The sequence below is a fragment of the Bos mutus genome, chromosome 19, assembly GCF_027580195.1.
Source record: "Bos mutus isolate GX-2022 chromosome 19, NWIPB_WYAK_1.1, whole genome shotgun sequence".
Taxonomy (NCBI): domain Eukaryota; kingdom Metazoa; phylum Chordata; class Mammalia; order Artiodactyla; family Bovidae; genus Bos; species Bos mutus.
Window position 1 is genome coordinate 15870639 of NC_091635.1, and position 18803 is coordinate 15889441.

Genomic DNA, 18803 nt, shown 5'->3' on the forward strand with positions numbered 1-18803 from the left:
TGGCATTCTGTGCGTGCGTGCTAAGTCATTTCAGCTGTGTCTGACTCTTTGTGACCCTACGGACTGTAGCCCACCAGGCTCCTCTGTCCATGGGATTCTCCAGGCAAGAATACTGGAGTGGATTGCCATGCTGTTCTTCAGGGGAGCTTCCCGACCCAGGGATCAAACTCCTGTCTCATATTAAGTTTCCTGCATTTCGCAGGTGAGTTCTTTACCACTAGCACCACCTGGAAAGACCCTGGCATACAGTGGTGTTCACTAATTATTGCATGGATGGGTGGATGGGATGGATGGGTGGAGAAAGGAAATAATAGCCAGGAGCCCCTTGTGTTCATAGGGACAGAAGGCTCCAGGGAAGGGGACTGGGGCCAAGGGTTTGGTCTGGCAGCATGATACCCATTGGGGTGGGGGAGGCTCAATGCCCACATGCTCGTTGTCCCTCTGCTAAGTCATTGGGGGTAAAATGATCACCCAGCTCGGGAAGGACACTGAGCCCATTTGTGCAAAGAAGAGTGTGGGAGCCCTCCAGGAAAGAGGGTCGCCCAGTGGGACGACATGGTGTCTCTGGACAGTTTATTTTACACAGGACGAAATCTAAGCATCTCAAGTGTACACACAGAGCCAAAGGGGGAAAAAATGAGAGCATTTAACTTCCTGAAAATGCTTTATAATAATGCAGAACAATTATATAGAGCAAACGCCTTCAAAATTTAAACATTTAATTTTTCAGCATTAATACACACGAATGCTATTACGGGGGTGGGGTTGGAAGGGCGGATTATAGCCTCTGTAGGGATCAGAGTTTCAACAGTGTTACTTATAAATTATAGTACATCAACTTTATTTACCGATCTAGGCAGCCAGGGGATGGAAGGATATACAACGTGGAATAAACACATTCATACCGGGATGAGGAATGCTGGAGGAGACACAGCTTTTTAACATTAAAAATGTATAAAGTATTTAGCAAAAGTTACAGAAAACAGAGCAAACAAGCAAGTTTATTTTGTTAGAAAATCCCGTTTTCATGGGGTTTGCTGATGTGCTCCTGTCTGTGAAGGGGCTTGTTCCTGCCCCATCGTCCCCTTCCTAAGGGAAGGGCAGAGATACCGATTTGGGGCCCCGTCCCCAAGGATGGCATGTGTCCCTTTGAATGACTGTCCCTGGGTCCACACGGCTGCCTGGAGGCCCCTGTCCCAAGAGCTGGTCTCTTGCTGCATGCAATGCCAGTTGAAGAGCACTTCCACTCGACAGACAACAAACGCCCAGGTCCCGGGAGAGGATGGGACAATGACAGGTTATGGGACGAATGACAGCAGAGCGGGGCCAGTCTGGTGCTCTTGCCCTGGCTCATTATGCTTTCCTTCCTCGTCACCACGTCACACCGTCCCCATGAGTACCCATGTGCCTGACCCTCTGCCTCCCACCACTGCAAGCCCGTTAGGGATGCCCCATCACACATAAAGGGTCAAGTCCCCCGAACAGCACAGAGATCCAAAGGCATCACAGCCCCTCTCCCTTGGAGACACCTTCCAACAAGGTCCCCCAGTAGCCATGCCCCAGCATCTAGAAGGTTCAGGGGAAACAGAACATTGGTTTTTGTCACCTTAGTCTCACCAAGCCAGGAAAGAGGGGTTGGGTCCCCCACCTTCACAAAGGGCCCGATAGAAATTACTCCAGTGGGGGTGGGGTGGAGTGGGGAAGATGTTGAGAGCCCCCAGGCCCCCCTCCCCCAGAAAAAAGAGGCATCCTGGCAGCGGGGGATCCTGTGTTGTGGGCTCCACAGCCCACACCGTCACCTGGCTGGACCCAAGGATGTCTTCTGTTGGCTGGGAGAGGTACCTGGTTGCTTTCCGGGGCTTAGCTTTCACTGAGCAGGGCACAATCAGGACGTAGCTGGAGGCGTCCTTACTTTGGGGATCTTGGCCAGAGCTGACCAGCATCAGCAGTTGGGTGTGGTTTTCTCTCTGCCACCACCCAGGAGGGTGCAGGCATAGATCAGGTAAGCAAGGCTAGGGCGCTGACAAGGACCTTAAGGGAGGGGGCTCTGACACCATGCCTGTTTTTGCTCCTTGGAAGTGACCCTCGGGATATGGTGTCAAACATCAGTGGATGAAAGGTAATGGCTTCTGCTTTCTTTAGGAGTCCGAGGAGGAGGAACTACCTCATTCTCAACAGCTCATGAAACTCTAAGTTTTTGTGTCTAAAAATCTCTTTTTAGATTTCTCAGCACCCGGGGCCCCCTCTCAGGAAGGTGTGAGGTGACAGCATGCACAGCTGTGCCAAGCGGACCCAGATTAGGTATGACATGTGCATTGGGCACAAAACTGGAAATGAGAACGGAAGGAGACAGAATGCAGCAGCTGGAGGAGGCCTGGGAGAATGTTCTAGAATAAACACCTTCAGTTTGCAGGTGAAGGAAGATCCAGAGAAAGGTGGTGCTGAGCCCATGGCCAGCCCCCTGCTTTCTCACCCACACCCTCTCCACCCACCTCCCACACCCTGAACTCTCACCAAATGGCAGGGACTGGGCGAGGTGAAGGGAGGGTCCCAAGGAGCAAGTGGATCTACCAGCTGAGATACCAGCTTCAGGGGGCAGCAGAGACCCTGTCCGCCATCCCCGCCTCCATCCCCAGCAGCTCTCTGCATTGTGAAAAACTTAAGTGTTAGATGCCCCCCAAACTAAAATGACTCAAAAAAAGCCAAGTGTAAGTCCCAAGAACCACTGGATGCAGCTGGCTGGAAGTAGCTGTGCAAACAAGCTCAAGACTCCAGGTCAGGAGCTTCCAGGAAGACAACTTATGTTTTTAAGAGCAAGGAAGCAGTGGGGTACACCCATTCAATGGACGGCTACTGGGCATTGCAGGGAACAAGCTAGTGACATCCTACGACAAGGTGACTCAGAGGCATCAACCTGAGCGAGGAGGCCAGACTCAAAGGCTTCTGCCTATTTCTATGACACACTATAGAAGGCAGATCTGCAGGGTCAGAAAATCCATCAGTGGTTGCCAGGTGCTGGGGCTGGGAAGAGTTGATAGACATCAAAGGAGCATGAGGGGATGTTTTTGGAGTGATGGAAATATTATGTTGATCTCAGCAGTGGTACTAGACCGTGTCAAAGTGTTAGTTGCTCAGTCATGTCCAACTCTTTGTGACCCCATGGACCCCATGTGTCCGCCAGGGTCCTCTGTCCATGGGATTCTCCAGGCAAGAATACTGGAGTGGGTAGCCATTCCCTTCTCCAGGGGACCTTCCTGATCCAGGGATTGAACCGGGTCTCCTGCATTCCTGGCAGATTCTTTACCATCTGAGCTACCAGGGAAGCCCCATAAGACTGTGTAAGTTTGTCAAAATTCATTGAACTGTATCCTTCAAAAGGGTGAATTTTCTTGTACGCTCATGAACCCCCAATTTCGAATGTCAAATATCTCAATAAACTTGGAAAAAAAGGCAGTGGGACCTGTGGGGACAGGAAGGTTTATGGAAATAATGGTATGCTGGCTAAGGAAGTGTGCTTCTGATCTGTGCCCCACTTAACACTGGTCCAGGAACTTTCCCTATCTACATAATCACCAGTAGGTCTGCAGAATCCTGTATAAATTCTCCTTGTCAAGGCCATTCACCATTGGAAGTAAAATCACTTAAACAAGCCGAGGTCTTTGATGTCCTCGGAATCTTATGGCTTGCATTTCCAAGAAGGGACTTTGGCTCTGCCAAGATTTCTTTGCTTCCATCTCCTAATCTAGTAATTGATTGGTTTCCACAAAGGGAATACAAACCCCTGGTTCCTGAGTATACACAGGGTTTTTCTATTTGCTTCAGTTGTTAATCAGCCTCAGTGAGGGAAGAAGTGTTTCCCCCTCAAAGAAATCCAACCCACCCTTCCCTGCTCCCCAGCTGACACAGGTGTTGGATAGATTAAAAGGAGACCCAAGGTGCTCCCATGGGAAGAACCTCAGGTCACCCATCCCTGTGGGTCAGCTGGCCAGTGCTTTCCAACGCTGATCAGAAGCAATAGAAAAAAAAAAAAAAAAAAAGAGAGAGGGACAAGCAGCTTATCCTGGAGGTTGTCGTGGTAACTGTTTGTCTTAGATTCTATTCTAAAAATCAGGCTTTCACAGATGAAACAAAGTGCATCCGTGTCTCCTAGGTAGAAGGGGCTCACCTGTTCTCAGAAATGGAACAGTGGATGTGCTCACGAATGACCTGGAGTCATTCACCCTGAAAAAAGCCAAGCATATCCTCTTATAACCTAAATACCCAAACCCAAACCAAACCAACCACGAGGACAGAGCACCACTCTGAAGATGACTCTCAGACATGACTTCCTCCCAACCACAGGGACAGAGGCCTGTACTCTCAACTCCAGCCCTGCTCGTGATTCGCTATTCAGTTCACAGCTCTCACTGGCTGGCCTTGGGCTTCATGCTTCCTCTGTGTAAAGCAAGAATTATTTAAAACAAACAAATCTCTCAAATTTGAGCTGGATGTGAGCTGTGAGGGTCTAGTGACCCCATGATCGTACTCTTGGTGCTCTCTGGTTCTTCTGTCCTTGGGTAAATGCCACACGGTTTATTACAGGCTAGCAGTAGGTTAAACGTGGAAGAGGTGCAAGGCTCTCATTTCCCAGAAAGGTCTGAAAACATGCGCTTGTCCCCATGGAGAACAGAAGGGCTGGGGGATGGGGCGGAGTTCCTGGCTGGTATGCAGCTACGGCTGCAGTACTGTATAATACCTGGCTTGCCCCAAGTGTCTGCTGATTAGATGAATGAATGAGAATCAGTGAATGAATGAAGAGCTATCAGTACAACAGAGGGTATCTCTGCAAACCTAGACTCTGCAGAGAGTATCTGTAGGTGAATGCCAAGGTTACTCATCTGCAAGACCCTTGGGGAAAAGACGAGTCTACACAAAAGAACAGATCATTGGTTTCCCTGATGACAGATAGGGCTATATCTTGTTCCTAGATCTTTGCATACTGCCCAGGCTTAGCTAAATGCTTGATGAATGAATAAAGGAGGGAAGAAAAAAGGAAAAGAAGTATATGGGGGTGCCTAATGAGACTGAGGGAAAAGGGGGAAAGCATGACTTCAGAAAATAGACTGGCCTACATGAGGCCAACTCAGGCTACCCTGAAAGAGGCGAGAGCCCCAGGGAATAACAGAAGACTCGGGAATCCTCAGATGGGGATGAGAAAACAAAATCAATGAGCCACATCACACATGAACGTATCTATGTTAACAAGGCTATTGGCTTTGAATGTTGGAAATTAGTTGAATCCACAAATTAGTTGACTAAGCCACAAAGCAGTTACTACTAGCACCAATCTTTTTTTTTTTTTTAATCAAGAAACCAAGAAATGATAGCCCCAAATGGGCAGCTGGTGTCACAGCCCAACCCCAGACGAGAAGGAGTGGTTCTCCACACCAGACACAGATCTGTCCTGGCGGCCTGCATGTTAGTGAAGGCCTTCACACTGACCTTTCTGGTTGGGATGTTTTGAGAAGAAAAGTGGCAAAGCTTGGTTTGCTTTAGGATATTCAGCATCTTTCTACTATCACTACGAGGGCGCCATACTGACTCAGAGAAAGGGGTACCAAGAGATACAAGAAAAACGAGTCATCAGTTACCAGCCTGGATGATGGAGAGAGAAAGACCAGTGAGTTATCCTCTTAGATGGCTGCCCTTATGAGACATGAGTCCTGTGAACCCAAAGTAATCAATGGGAAAAGTGAAGAAACACGGGTTCTTAGGGTGTGGGCTCCAGGCTAGAATGTGCCCCTTGCAAGCTGTCTGACCTCCTCCAGCCCTATTCTGCTTCCAGTCCCCTCAAGCCAATTCTCAAGATTTAGTATGTAAGCGAGAAAGTGATGAGTGAGGACCCGGTGGCTTCCCAGGTCAGCTCAGACCAGGCTTTCCAGGGAAAAAGGAGATGGCAAAAGGGCAAGGGGGCACCAGCCCCAAGCAGGGGCTGCATGTGGGGCTTGGGAACGTGCAGAAGGGGCTGAGAGGCCAAGGTACCCGACTGCCTGGATGGTGACATGTACTGTGGCCACGACAGTCTGCAATGCCTGCGTGGTGCCCGCCAATGAGAGCCACACACGGAACGGCAGTCCCAACTCCACCGTGCACAGGCAGATAGAACCACCTGCCCCTCCCTGACGTGAGACTGACTCAGCTCCCTGGGATGGGTGAGGGTGGAGGAGGGGGCTTCCCCGAGGAAGCGGCTGCAGGTTGGGTGGACTGGGATATCTGGAAAGAGCATGTGACATGGATGCCTGATCTAACAGGCACACGATTCACTGCTCCAACTTGGGGTGAATTTGCTGAATGAGGTAGTTTCATCCTGACCTCTCCAGGCAGGGTCAGTCTGGGAAAACTGGAGCCAGACCTTCTTCCCAAGACTCCCATTGGTGAAAACTAGCAGAGAAGAGCCAGGATGTAGGCCCTCAGAATATTCAAGGCCCTCAGAATATTCAAGGGGGGAAAAAAAAATCAAGAGGGAGGGCTGCTGCAAAGGATTCTGGGTGCGGGCTGCTGTGCTGAATGGTGGCCTTCTCTCCATGACTCTGATCCTGACACTTGGCTTGGAGACGGAGACCTCCCTCCCCTGCCCCTCCAAAGGCCTGGAGACAAGGAGGTCAGTTGGAAGAAGGGCCGTTGGGCTTCCAGGGGCATGAGCATGGGACACAACTGCTCTGGGTGGGGAGGGGACCCCTCTGGTACTCAACAGGGACCACAAAGTTCCAGTCTCGGTTTATCCTTGGAGTGGCAAGCGCAGCACGGGACTCAGGGGGCTTCAGCCTCAGAGACAAGGGCAGGGCTGTGGATCCATCTTCTCGGCCTGGGAACACCGGGGAGCTCCCTGTGGGGCCATCTGGGCCGCCCTTCTGGCATCATTGTCCCCTCTCCTCAGTGGACCAGGAGAGCAGGGGGAGGGCAGTGCCACTCCCGACAGCAGGCCCCCCCGGCGGGAGTGCCACCTCCTCTCCGTGGGACCCCAACCCCTCCTCGGTAGGACCCCCCGGGCCGTGCGTCTATATCTCCATGTCCACGGGGCGGATGTTGCCCGTCTTGTGCTCTCTGACCCACAGCTCCCTGTCTTTGGCTGGGTCCACTTTTCGAAGCAGTTGGTCCACAGGCTCGACTGTCTGCAAGGGATGGAGAAAGAGGACACAGTTGGAGGCAGAGGTGGAGTCAGGGGCGTATCCTCTGAGCTACGCCACTCACACCCTTGCACCCGACACAGCAGCTCCTCTAGAGCATTGTGGGGTCCCAGGGAGGCCTGTGTGAGGGACAGACCTGGGGGCTGGGAGAACCAGGGGTGGGGAGATGCAGAGCTCTGGCCTCTGCTCTTCTTCCCCTCATACACATGACCCTCCAGACCACAGGGTGGGTGAAAGGGCAGGTGGGCTCAAGAGTCTGTGACCTGTTCCTCTTTTCACGTGTCCCCCCGTTTACCACCTGAAAACAGGTTTATTGAACTTTAGCTTGAGAGGTTTTGAATAGCTCCAGCATTGTAAGAAATCCAACAGAGGAGGCAAGGTCACCTCCAGCTATTTTAACCATCATAACACATCTATGGGGTGCGCTTGGGATGGAGTCACGTGGTTGCCCAGGGTAACTGACACGTCCATCCCAAGAGGTCCCTGCCCACCCTCAGGACAGATTCCTCCATAGCAGCTATGTAACCTGCCACCATGGCACAAAGGCCATGGCTCCCCCTGGCCCAGCATCCCCCAGGGGCCCCACTGGTCTCGACCTAGGTTGGAGAACTCACGCTTTGGTTGAACATGTCCGTCTCGTGCCGCAGCTGCGTGTACTGGCAAAGGTGCTGCCGTATCATCTCCACCCTCTCCACCTCCAGCCGCTCCAGCTCCTGGCGAGGAGGAAACCCACAGAGACCTCTGGGGTGTCCCTTCAACCTGGGGACCTTCCCCCTACACGGGTCCTTGACCATCCTAGAGGCAAAACACAGATACTGCCCGACTCCCTGGGGTCTGGCGAGGCACCCACCCCATATCTGGGGGCGAAGGTATAGCCAAGGACGCAGTAGCTGCTGTTTCCTGAATCTCCTTCTGCCAGGCATGGTGGGTACTATGAGCTTTCCATGCATCGCTTAATTGTCCTCATCATAATGTTAAGAGATACAGGTTCTGTTCTTACCTTTTCCAAACAAGGGAATGAACACCTCGAGAGGTTACATCGCTTGCCCAAAGTGACAAGGAATTATGGGAGCAGTGGGATTTGCACTTTTGTGCATTTCTTTTTTTTTTTTTTTTTGGCTGCACAGGATCTTAGTTGCGGCATGTGGGATGTAGTTCCCTGACCAGGGACTGACCCCAGGCCACCTACACTGGGAGTGTGGAGTCTTAGCCACTGGACCACCAGGGAAGCCCCCTGTTGTGCCCTTAATCAAACTTCTGCACGGCTGCAGCCCCAGGCCCTGACAGGGCTGAGAAACAAAACACGTGCAGGAGCTTCTGCCCTTCAAACTCTTGGGGCTTTGTCCCTGGGCCTCTGCTGAGTGGCCTCGTCTCTGTCCACCCTGAGTGCTGAGGGACAGGCCGGGGAGGCAGAAGGGCCAGGAGCGGGGTGGCCAAGGCCACAGGGAAGAGCAGAAATTTGCTTTGACTCCTAAATGGCCCTGCTTCTTTGGAATTTAGGGGATCCGGCCACTATTCTGTGTCCAACTAGGTCACTGCCCAGGTGATTAGCCGGGAGTCGGGGGAGTAAGCAGGAAGCTTAATTAGGAGATTAACCAGGAGGAAATCTAGGCCACTGTCCCCGGGGGAGGCCTCTAATCTGCTCTGGTGGGCTGGTGCCTGCAGAAGGCAGAGGGTAGTCCCATGCTGGATGGGCAGATGGACAGGGGTGGCTTGGGGCAGAGGGATGGTGTGATAAGCACTTGGCAGGACACCTCCTTTCTCACCTGGCCCAGTGGCCCAAGTGCCAACCCATCTCACCATCTACGCAGTGGGTGCTGACTTCACAGAAATACTCAGGAGAGCAAAGAAGTGGTCCAATGCCTGTTCCCCCACCCCTGGTCAGAGGCCTCCCCCACTGCCCCAACCTCACCCATCCACACGTCTCGCAAGGCTCTGTGATTGTAGACCCTTAATTCTTCTGGGGGAAGGAAGGCCCACATTTCCTACAACTTGGCTATTTTTCCTAAATGGACCACTCTCTGCTCGGTTGACCCTGACCCCTCAGGACGATACAGCAAGAGCCCATAGCTGCCTGTGTTCACACAGTAGGAAGTGCCAGAGCAAGGGTATGAATCCACATGGCCTGGCCTGGAGATAAGCTCTCAGTTTCAACATTAGAGAAGATCTAATGACCATCTCTCACCTCCACCCATCGACCTCACGTCCACCAGCATCCACCCATAGCTTTCTGAGCGCCCACCCCTGCGGGGACATGCTTCTGCATCTCCAGTCACTCACCAATGTGGTGGTCACCATCTCTTCAAACCACTTGGACTGGGCCTGGTTGTAGAGGTCCACACAGCGCATGAGGTCATCTCCTGCAAAGGGCCAAGGCCACTGTCACTCACCAGGGCTGCCCTCTGCCACCTGTACCCCACGGCCGAGGTGATGGAGGCAAAGAAGGGGCAACCCAGCATTATCAAAGACTGGCTTCAGAGCGTGCACCTGAACTTGACTCCAGATGCCAAAAACTCAGGAAGGCGGTATGTACGGTGTGGGTCGGGGTACTCCGGGGACCCCTCAAGTCTATCATAAGCCCCAGAAATGCTTCCTCCTCTAGAGATGGCAGTTTGATTTCACATTGGCAAGTCCTGCTTGGTTGAACAATGTGTCTCAAGCAACTCGGTACTAGTTACAGAAGGGAAGTTTGCACACCACGTCCGTCCACTGGTGTGTCTGTGTGTCTCTGTGATTGTGTGTCTGTGTGTGTGTACAGGCAGCAAGCTGTCATTCTGAAACACAAAAGAACGTGTCTGATGCTTTATGGCTCATTCATGTACAATAATGGTATAAAAACAGGCACCAGAGTTTACCACACCAATGCCAGGATACTGGCTACCTTGGGAAACAGAGAAAGGGTCCGGGTGGGAAGGGATGGGCTCTTTCGATAGCATTTCTTAAGAGAGACATCTGAAACAAACTATTCTATCTTGATGGCCAGTGTGTTCTTTTATGTAATTGTATATGTTTGAGACAGTTTATAGTTAGAAAGAAAGCAACCTGAAAGCGTTACTAAGGTCCTGGTACCCTAGACTCTTGCTACAAAGAACACAATTCCTGAACCAGAAGCACTGGTACACCCTGGATATTTGCTCCAAATGTGATCTCATGATGTTCCCCAGACAGGGCGAATCAGAAACGATTTGCACAAGTTCCTTGGGTGATTCATGTGTACATCACAGTTGGAGGAGCACAGGTCGGTCTGCATAGAGCTTCCTGATTATCACAGGGTTCCAGAGAAAGGAAGACACCAGGGACTTCGCTCACGATGGGAAAACTCATGAGTGAACCCAACGATAATGGGTTAACTCTTCAAAGGGATCCCTAGAATGGCATCACTTGCTCACGTGTATTCAGATATGAAAGCGAAGGGAAGTGGGGGAGAGTTATGCCCAGTGCCTGGCTCAGGGTCTCCTCCCCAGTGAGCCACACCATTATCTGGGAGCTAAGCCTTGAGTAACAGAACCCACGTCAAGGGCTTGGTTCATTTTGCTCTTGGTCCAAGGCCAATGGCTGGGCCCTTGATCCCAAGAAGGACTGAACTGGAGGGAAGAAAGTGGATATTTCACTGCAGTCACAGTCCCACCAAAAGCCTGGGCCTGACTGTGGGTAAGGTCACCCTTATAAACACAATATGAAATTCCCAAAGCTTTATTTGTTGATCCTGATGTTGAGAACATGCTTCACGAACCTCTGCAACATCAGGAAATAAAGCAGATGAAGGCAAGTGTGTCTCTTCCCTATGCAGTCCAAGGGTTTGAAATCAGACCCTTCTGAACAGTACGGGTTAAGGACACGGATTCTGGAACCGGATTACTGGGGTGTCATATAGCTCTACTGTTTACTAGCTGTGCAGCCTTGGACCAAGTTGATTCACCTGCCTGTGCCTCAGTTTCCTCATCTGTAAAATGGGGATAATAACAGTACTTTCAGAGAGCCACAGTGAAGATTAGACAAACCAAGAAAAAAAAAATGAAAAAGAAATACAAAGAACAAAATAAAAAAATAAACCACTTATGAAAAATATTTGCAATTCAAATGACAAAATGTTGATTTTCCTAACATAATCCCTGTCAATCAATCAATGAGAACAAGACCCGCCATCTGACAAGAAAATGGGAAGATAATATGAGTGAATCATTTTAAAAGTCACAGATGATTTAAAAGTCTATTTTTAAAATGCTCAACTCTACTAAAAAAGCAGTGTAAATTAAATTAGAAACAAAATACTATTTTTCACTAGATAGCTAGGATATCAAAATGAGACAGGATACAGTGTTGACAAGAGTTTAGGGAACAGGCATTCATAGAGAGTAGGCACACCCATCTGCAAAGCAACTTGGAAACATCCATCAGAATGAATACAAGCCTCTGACCCAGTTACACCCCCCCACATCCTGGCGACATGCAGACACCCCCCCCCTCCCCCGCCCACAGAGAGGCATTTATAGTAACAGCATCGCTGGCATTGACAAACACTCTGAAACCATCTGAGAGTCCTACAAAAGTCCATTAGGGGAATGATGAAATACATCTGGATACAATCATATACTTGCACGTTATTCAACTGTTTAAGAAATCTGATGTACATAAATGGATGGGTAAATAAATTGACGATGAAACAGACCTATCTCTAAGATACATCTATTAAAATGTAAGTTCAGAACAATATAATATGATATGTATATACATTTAAAAACATTTAAAAAATTAGGGTGTGTCGACAGTGACTATATCTGGAGAATAAGATTTTATATTCTTATGTGTTGATTAAAATATTTTGTCAAGCAGCAATATTGTTTTTGTAACATAATTATTTAACAGTTTCTGTAGTTAAGCTAATTTAAATGTGCCTCTCCTCTCCTTGGGTTTTCTTTCCTACTCCCAACAGGTGTAGCATGGCTTCTGTTTCTACTACTGTGCTATTAAAGATTTTTATATAAATGTTGCATTTATATTACATTATTCTGTTATGACATCTTTACATCATCTTATTTCCAAATGTCCCTAAGATGCTGTTTTTCATCCTTTAATGAACTAATTACACCAGGTTCAACAGAAGTTGGGGTGAAAAAGATTTAGAGACCAAACCATCCAATCCAAACCTTCTCTCACAGCACATATTCTAATCCCAGAAAGCAAAGTGCTTTACCTTTTTACCTTGTACACTGCGAAACTGGTTGTTAAGCTATATTGAAATTTTTAAAAAAACTTTCTTGCTGATTTTTCTCCCCCTTCCTTGTGCATTAGCTAATTTTTACCTCTAGGTGGAAGCAGAAGCTGACTCACAGGAATATTTTGGAGAGACTCTGAAATATGGTTCTTTCTTTTCTTTTTTAAAAATATTTTCTTGGCTGCACTGCAAGGCATGAGGGTTCTTAGTTATCCAACCAGGTGTCAAACCTGCACCCCTTGCGCTGGAAGCGAGTAGTCTTAACCACTGAATTGCCAGAGAAGTCCCTGAAATACGATTATTTCTTTAAACAAAATGTCAGCCTCTATTCTGGGTCAGAAGTCCATCACTGGAGGAGAACCTTTGGAGAACTAGTACCCGGGGAGGTGGGGCAACTTGGCGGGTGGGTGGGGTTTGCACTTCAAGGAACTCCAGGCAGGGGCAAGACCGCTCAATTCTAGGTCCTGGAGGAGTCTGCCCACCACCTGACCAGAGACCCTGGGCTTGGGCCAGAAGCAGCCCTCTCTGGGTAGGGTGTGGGGAGACCCCTCCCTCGCCACTGCTTCCCGCTCCACAGCCTGCACCAGTCTCACCCTGTGGAACGCATGTTCCCAGGCACCCCATCTCCAGCCTCTCCTGTCCATGCCTCTGGGACCAGGTGAGGACAGAGAGGGCAGCAGGCGACAGGGCAGCACTCACCCGCCTGCGTGGACTTCCTCCGGGCCTTCTTGATGTCCTCCTCTGTCTTGTTGCTCAGCTTGATCTCCAGCTGCTGGGTCTTCATCTCCAAGTCTCTCTGCCGCTCCGTGAGGGCTTTTCGGGCCTGGGGTCCAAGGACGTGGAGTTAATCACAGGCTCAGAGACAGCAAGGGCCCACTGGGCCTGGCCTCCTATTTTAGGTTGCTGTTCAGTCGCTAAGTTGTTTCTGACTCTTTGCAACCCCGTGGACTGCAGCACGCCACACTCCCCTATCCGTCACTATCTCCTGGAGTCTGCTCATCATGTCCATTGAGTTGGTGATGCCATCCAACTATCTTGCCCTCTGCCACCCCCTTTTCCTCTTGCCTTTATTTAATCTTTGCCAGCATCAGAGTCTTTCCTAGGTAAGTCCTTTCTTTTCCCTGCTTTGGTAAATGAGGCTACAGGGGTTCCGTTAGGCTGAGTGGCCAGATCAGCATCACTCAGCCAGCTGGGGACCACACTGAGGCTGCAAAGCATCCTTTAATCCTTGGCCTAGAGCAAGCCCCCCAGAGCATGTTTTCACTGGAGCATGTACATGCACTGGGGACCCAGGCAGTCCTGAGACCACAGCTTCTCCAGGGAGGCAGGGACCACAGAGATCATCGACGTCACCTCCCAACAGTGCTCAGCAGCTGGTGACACCAGCCTCCCCCTTCTGGGGTGGAATGGGCCTGTCGGTGCTGGGCACTGGCAAGGTCTAGGGTGCCCGCAGAGGTAACACGGTCCTCTTCTCCCGCACCCCTCCCAAAGGCGCTGGGGTCAGCCCCGGGGGGAGACCTCTCTCTGCTCCATAACTGACCATCAGAGCTCCCAGCAAGGTCAGACCACCTTGGCCTCTGGGAGGGGGGTGGTCCAGTCAGGAGGGATTCTGCCAGGTGAGACCCAGACAAAGGGGCCCTGTGTGGACTGGCAGTACATCCAGGCTTCAGGACCCTCAAAATCAGGGTGTATCTTGTCTCACATTCTACAACCCCAAGGCAGGTGCAGCCTCTCCCACACTCACCGGGAATCTGAGCACCAGGGGAAGCACACACGTAACCTTCGGCCGGGGTAGGGGTTCTCACACTACCCCGCAACCCCAGATCCGGCTGCAGGGGGGACAGACGCCCCTGCCAGGGCACATGGAGCCCCTGCCGGCCCCCAGCCCCTGCTCCCTCCAGCAGGACCCCTCCCACTCCGCGACCTGGGCCCTCACCTTCTCCACCGCTGCGTAGCGGCTGGCAAGCTGCTTGCGGAGGTCTGCGATGTGGTGGTCACACTTCTTCATGTCCTTCTTGAAGTTCTCGCGGAAGTTCATCAGGGGCTTCTCCACCTCGCTGTGCAGCTGTCGATGGGGGAGACACACTCAGGACCCGGGGGGCACAAGCTATGAGAGGAGGGAGGGGGTGCTCTCTCCCACCCCGTGGGTGAGGATGGATACCATCTCACAGGGAGGTCAGAGACACGTGGTTGTGGTATGCAGTTGAGGAAGTCACCTCCACCGGCCAGGCCCAGGGTTCACACCAAAGGATGGGTTAGTGCCTGGAGCCCACCAAGTCCCTGTGGGCACCCTCTTCCTGTGTGAAGCCCGCAGAGCCTCCTCCAGGGCTTTGCTCAGATGTATCCCTTACTTTCTAAACTGGGAGCTTTGGGGACCATCCCTGTGACCCCAAACACTCAGCCACTATCACAAGGGCGACATTTAACCAGGCGATCTCGGGTCGGTTCTACTTATTGATCATCTACCACGTGCCAGGTGCAAGGACCACAGATGATGTGCACGTGGTCCAAATCTCCAGGAAGCCATGGTGGGGGCTCACAGGGACCCTCCCTGGGCTGTGCCCGCTGGTCGGCGCGGAGGCTGGCGCACCCCCACGCCACCAGAGTGGACCAGCCTTGCACCTCTAGGGCCAGAGAAGGGCCCTTTATGCTCTGAGAGGCGCTGGGTGGCATCAGGTTTCCCAGCTTTCTTTTCTTTCATTCCTCTTTTCCACCCCACTCTCTTTGGAAGGAGAACTGTTACTTAAAACTTTTTTTTGAGGGTACGAACATGAGATGTATGTGACAACAGATAAATATGGACCTGCTGTGGTCAAAGGCACAGTCTAGCGGCCTCCCTGCCCCCGACTCAGCTTCTCAGAGCCTCACCCACCCTGTCTTGGCTCCTAAGGCCCCCAAAATAACCTCTAGGACCTCCTTACTGGCCTCCTAGGGCCCCTGACTTGGCCTTCCAGGGTCTCTCAACCTCCACTCTTCCCGCTGGGAATCAGAACTGAACCTCCCTGGATGGATGACATGCCAGCTCTGGGACTTCTCTCCCTCCTCACCAGGCTCTTTCTTGCTACATTACCTTTTCTCCAGAGGCCTCAAGGATGGAGGTGCTCCCTGTACCAAACCACTGATTACATGTTGACTCTGAACTCTAGGAGGGTGGAGGCCATGCTGGCTGGGCCCCTGTTGTATCCACAGTGCCTGGCCAGAGCTGGTACACAGGGGGCCCTCCTGCACTACTCAGAAAAATGAGATTTTCGGGGCCCGATGCTCTGGGTGACAAGACGATGCTTTGCTGGTGGGTGACCTTCAAAGTCTAATGGAGCCGGGCTGCACTTCCACCTCTCCCCTCATGTTGGCTGTAATGTCTGCTATCATGTTTTTGAGCCCTGGGAAGATTCCTTGCACAGGAAAACACCCCCATCTGGTGGCAATCTGTAAGATGTTACAAACTTAACTGCTTTTGAGACCTAGGGAACCCCCTCCCCACACAGATTAGGCACTGGGGGAGGAAGGCGAGGGCTGCACAGTTGGCTGCCTTGGGAAACTGCTCCTGGTTGTGGGTCTGTATGGGTTAACTTGGCTTGTTGACCCAGTAACTCTGAGCTCTCTTTCTGAGGCCCTGGACTGCGAGTGATTTCCATATATTCATATGCCCAGGAGTGACCTGCAGAGACTTGTCAATCCTCAGGATTTCTCGGTCCTGGCCCCAGACTGTGTGGTCTGGGGAGGGACCAAGATCCTGCCAGGACCCCCAAGGCTCTCCCCAAATTCCAAATGACATTCTGGAAACATCACACTACTGGCTGTTAGAAGTGATTCAATCCCATGGATTGAAGACCCACAGAGACTCACTCTATATTTTAAGTACTTTAACAAAAATGCTAATTTTTTAAGAAAGTTGGCTAGATGTCTTTATACTCATTCTTAAGTTTTAAGCATTACAGGCTAACCAGGAGGCCAAAGTCCTCCACAGAAGTTTGTCCTTATGAACTTGAACTGGCCTGGCTTGGCTGCAATAGGCCATTGAAGCCATTCAGTTTGTCTTTCAGAATTTCTGCCTCTTCCTTCCACGTCACTCATCAGAAGACAGCAAGAGAAGTCTCAGGTTGGAAGGAATTTCAGACACCACAGGAAGACCTCAGAGAAACTGTGGGTTGGGTGACGGACCGCCACAATAAAGTGAGTGTCACAAAACAGTGAGTGTTGCAATACAGCAGGTCATATGGATGCTCTGGTTTCCCAGTGTGCACGAGAGCAATGTTTTATACTACACTGTAGTCTATTAGGGCTTCCCAGGTGGCTCAGCGGTAAAGAATTCGCCTGCCAATGCAGGAGACGCAAGAGATGTGGTCCCTGGGTCAGGAAGACCCCCTGGAGGAGGAAATGGCAACGGACTCCAGTATTCTTGCCTGGAAAATCTCATGGACTGAGAAGCCTGCGGGCTACAGTCCACAGAGTTGAAAAGAGTCGGTCATGACTGAGCAAGCATGCATGTAGTTTATTAAGTGTGCAATAGCAGTGTATCTTAAAAATGTTCATGCCTGAATTTTAAAAATACTTATTACTTGGATTTCCCTGGTGGTCCAGTGGTTAAGACTCTGTGCTCCCAAGCCAGGGGGCACGGGTTCGATCCCTGGTCGGGGAGCTAAGATCTTGCATGCTGTGGGTATGGTCAAAAGAAAAATATTTATTACCAAAAAATGCTAACCATCATCTGACAATGCAGGGTTGCCACACATCTTCAATTTGTAAAAAAGACACACTAAAGCCAAGTACTATACAGAACAAGGATGCCTGTATCTGGTCCCGTGTTTCTCAAACAGTACATTGCTAAGAGCTATGAAATGGTTAGTGGATCAGGACGGCTTTTTGATGAGCATAGCCCAGACATGAAGAGGAAACATCAGAGATGTTTTAGCCACATACGGGGGTATCTGTATGTGATTATCTAGGTGTGGATACGTGTGTGTTCCGGGTGGCCATGGAAAATGTATAACTGGGTCACAGTCAAGTCAGTTTCAAGTCTCACTGATTTGGTCCAAACACTTCACTTCACACTTGGAAAAAATGGAAGCCCAGAGATGCTAAGTGGCTTCTCCCAAGATCACAAAGCTTGTGAGTGATAGCACTGATAAAAAATCATTTTTTTATCATTCTCTTGAGGCCCTCTGTGCCCCCCAAAAATCTTCTGGCTGAATACATGGCCTCGATTGCATGATTAAATTTTCTCCCATCGCAAGGAATTTTTCTATTCTCTCTTCCTCACCCAGAAGCAGGTATAACTTCCTTTATACAGAGCAATCTTATTTCTTTAATAGTCTGTTGCTTTGAACAATGGCTCGAGCTAGGAGACTTAGAAAAGCCTAAGATCCCTGGAATGAAATTGCATTTCTTAAAGAGCTCTTGCCCCTCGACACAGAATACTCAGGAAGGACATTTTCAAGGAGCCTTTTGGAGCAGATGTTAAAATGGGTTTTGCACATGTGGAGCTATATTTATCTATGGTGGCTGGATAGTCTTTTCTTTTTAAGGAATTGTCATACAATCACTGGGCTGCTACTATGGCTGCCTGAGGCCACCAACATTGACTGATGGGCTGGAGGCAGCAGACATTCTTATGGAAAAATCTATGTGTGAATTTTGTGTGAGTATTTTTCAGAAGCCTCCCATCAGCTAGATGAAGTCAGCTCTGAATTAAAACATCCCGGCATTTGGAAGATCAGCCTGTACCATGGTGGACAGCCCCTAAGAGAGGGCAGTGTGCTTCAGCACAGAGTTCTGGGTTTTAAATGCCACTGGTCTGCCCAGAGGAAAGGGCCAGGGGTCAAGGCTCCAACCCACTCAGTCTTCTCCTTTGTTTCCTCAATAGCTGAGCCCACTTGGCTATGTGACCACGGGCTGTGACTTGACCTCTTTGTTCCTTCTCATTTGTGAAACGGCGACGTTGTCTTGCATTATGGCTGATACAACTGAGGGAGATGAGTTACATCCTGCACATGAAACTCATGTAACCGTGATACTGTGATACATGGGGTTGGCTGTATATGTTAGGATTTTCCCATGTCCAGAAAATCCCAAATGGACTTTTTGGCCCACCAAATGACAACGTGTTTATTTTGCTCTTCATCCCCGCTCCTGGCCGGAACTCCTGGAGCCTTTGTAATTTCCTAAACAACAAAGGTGCTGAGAGCGCGTCTTCTGCTTAATATTTGGTCTTTGAGCCCAGTTCTGACACCAACTCCTACATTTCTTAGAATTTCTTATGAGACGAGTCTTGGTGGGCTCCTGGATGGGGGTTTGTCACCAAAAAGATCAGGCCATGATTGGAACTTTCAGCCCCTTCCTCTGATCCCTTGGAGGGAGAGGAAAGGGGCTGGAGACTGAGTTAATAATTATGCCTATGTGATGAAGGGCTTCCCTGGGAGCTC

The 18803-nt window shown here is 50.3% G+C and overlaps 1 protein-coding gene across 6 annotated transcripts in view; it reads right to left on the reverse strand.

Moving 5' to 3' along the window:
- Nucleotides 1-702: 702 nt before the first annotated feature.
- The window catches only part of GAS7 (growth arrest specific 7), a 209033-nt gene continuing 190932 nt past the window's right edge, over nt 703-18803 (reverse strand). For all 6 annotated transcript variants that reach the window (XM_070389495.1, XM_070389493.1, XM_070389494.1 and 3 more), the window contains 5 exons: nt 14318-14446; nt 13081-13204; nt 9447-9526; nt 7781-7879; nt 703-7151 (listed from right to left, as the gene is read on the reverse strand). In XM_070389495.1, coding sequence (XP_070245596.1) covers nt 7038-7151; nt 7781-7879; nt 9447-9526; nt 13081-13204; nt 14318-14446 — 546 coding nt within the window. In that variant the 3' untranslated portion in view covers nt 703-7037. The remainder of the gene's footprint in view (nt 7152-7780; nt 7880-9446; nt 9527-13080; nt 13205-14317; nt 14447-18803) is intronic.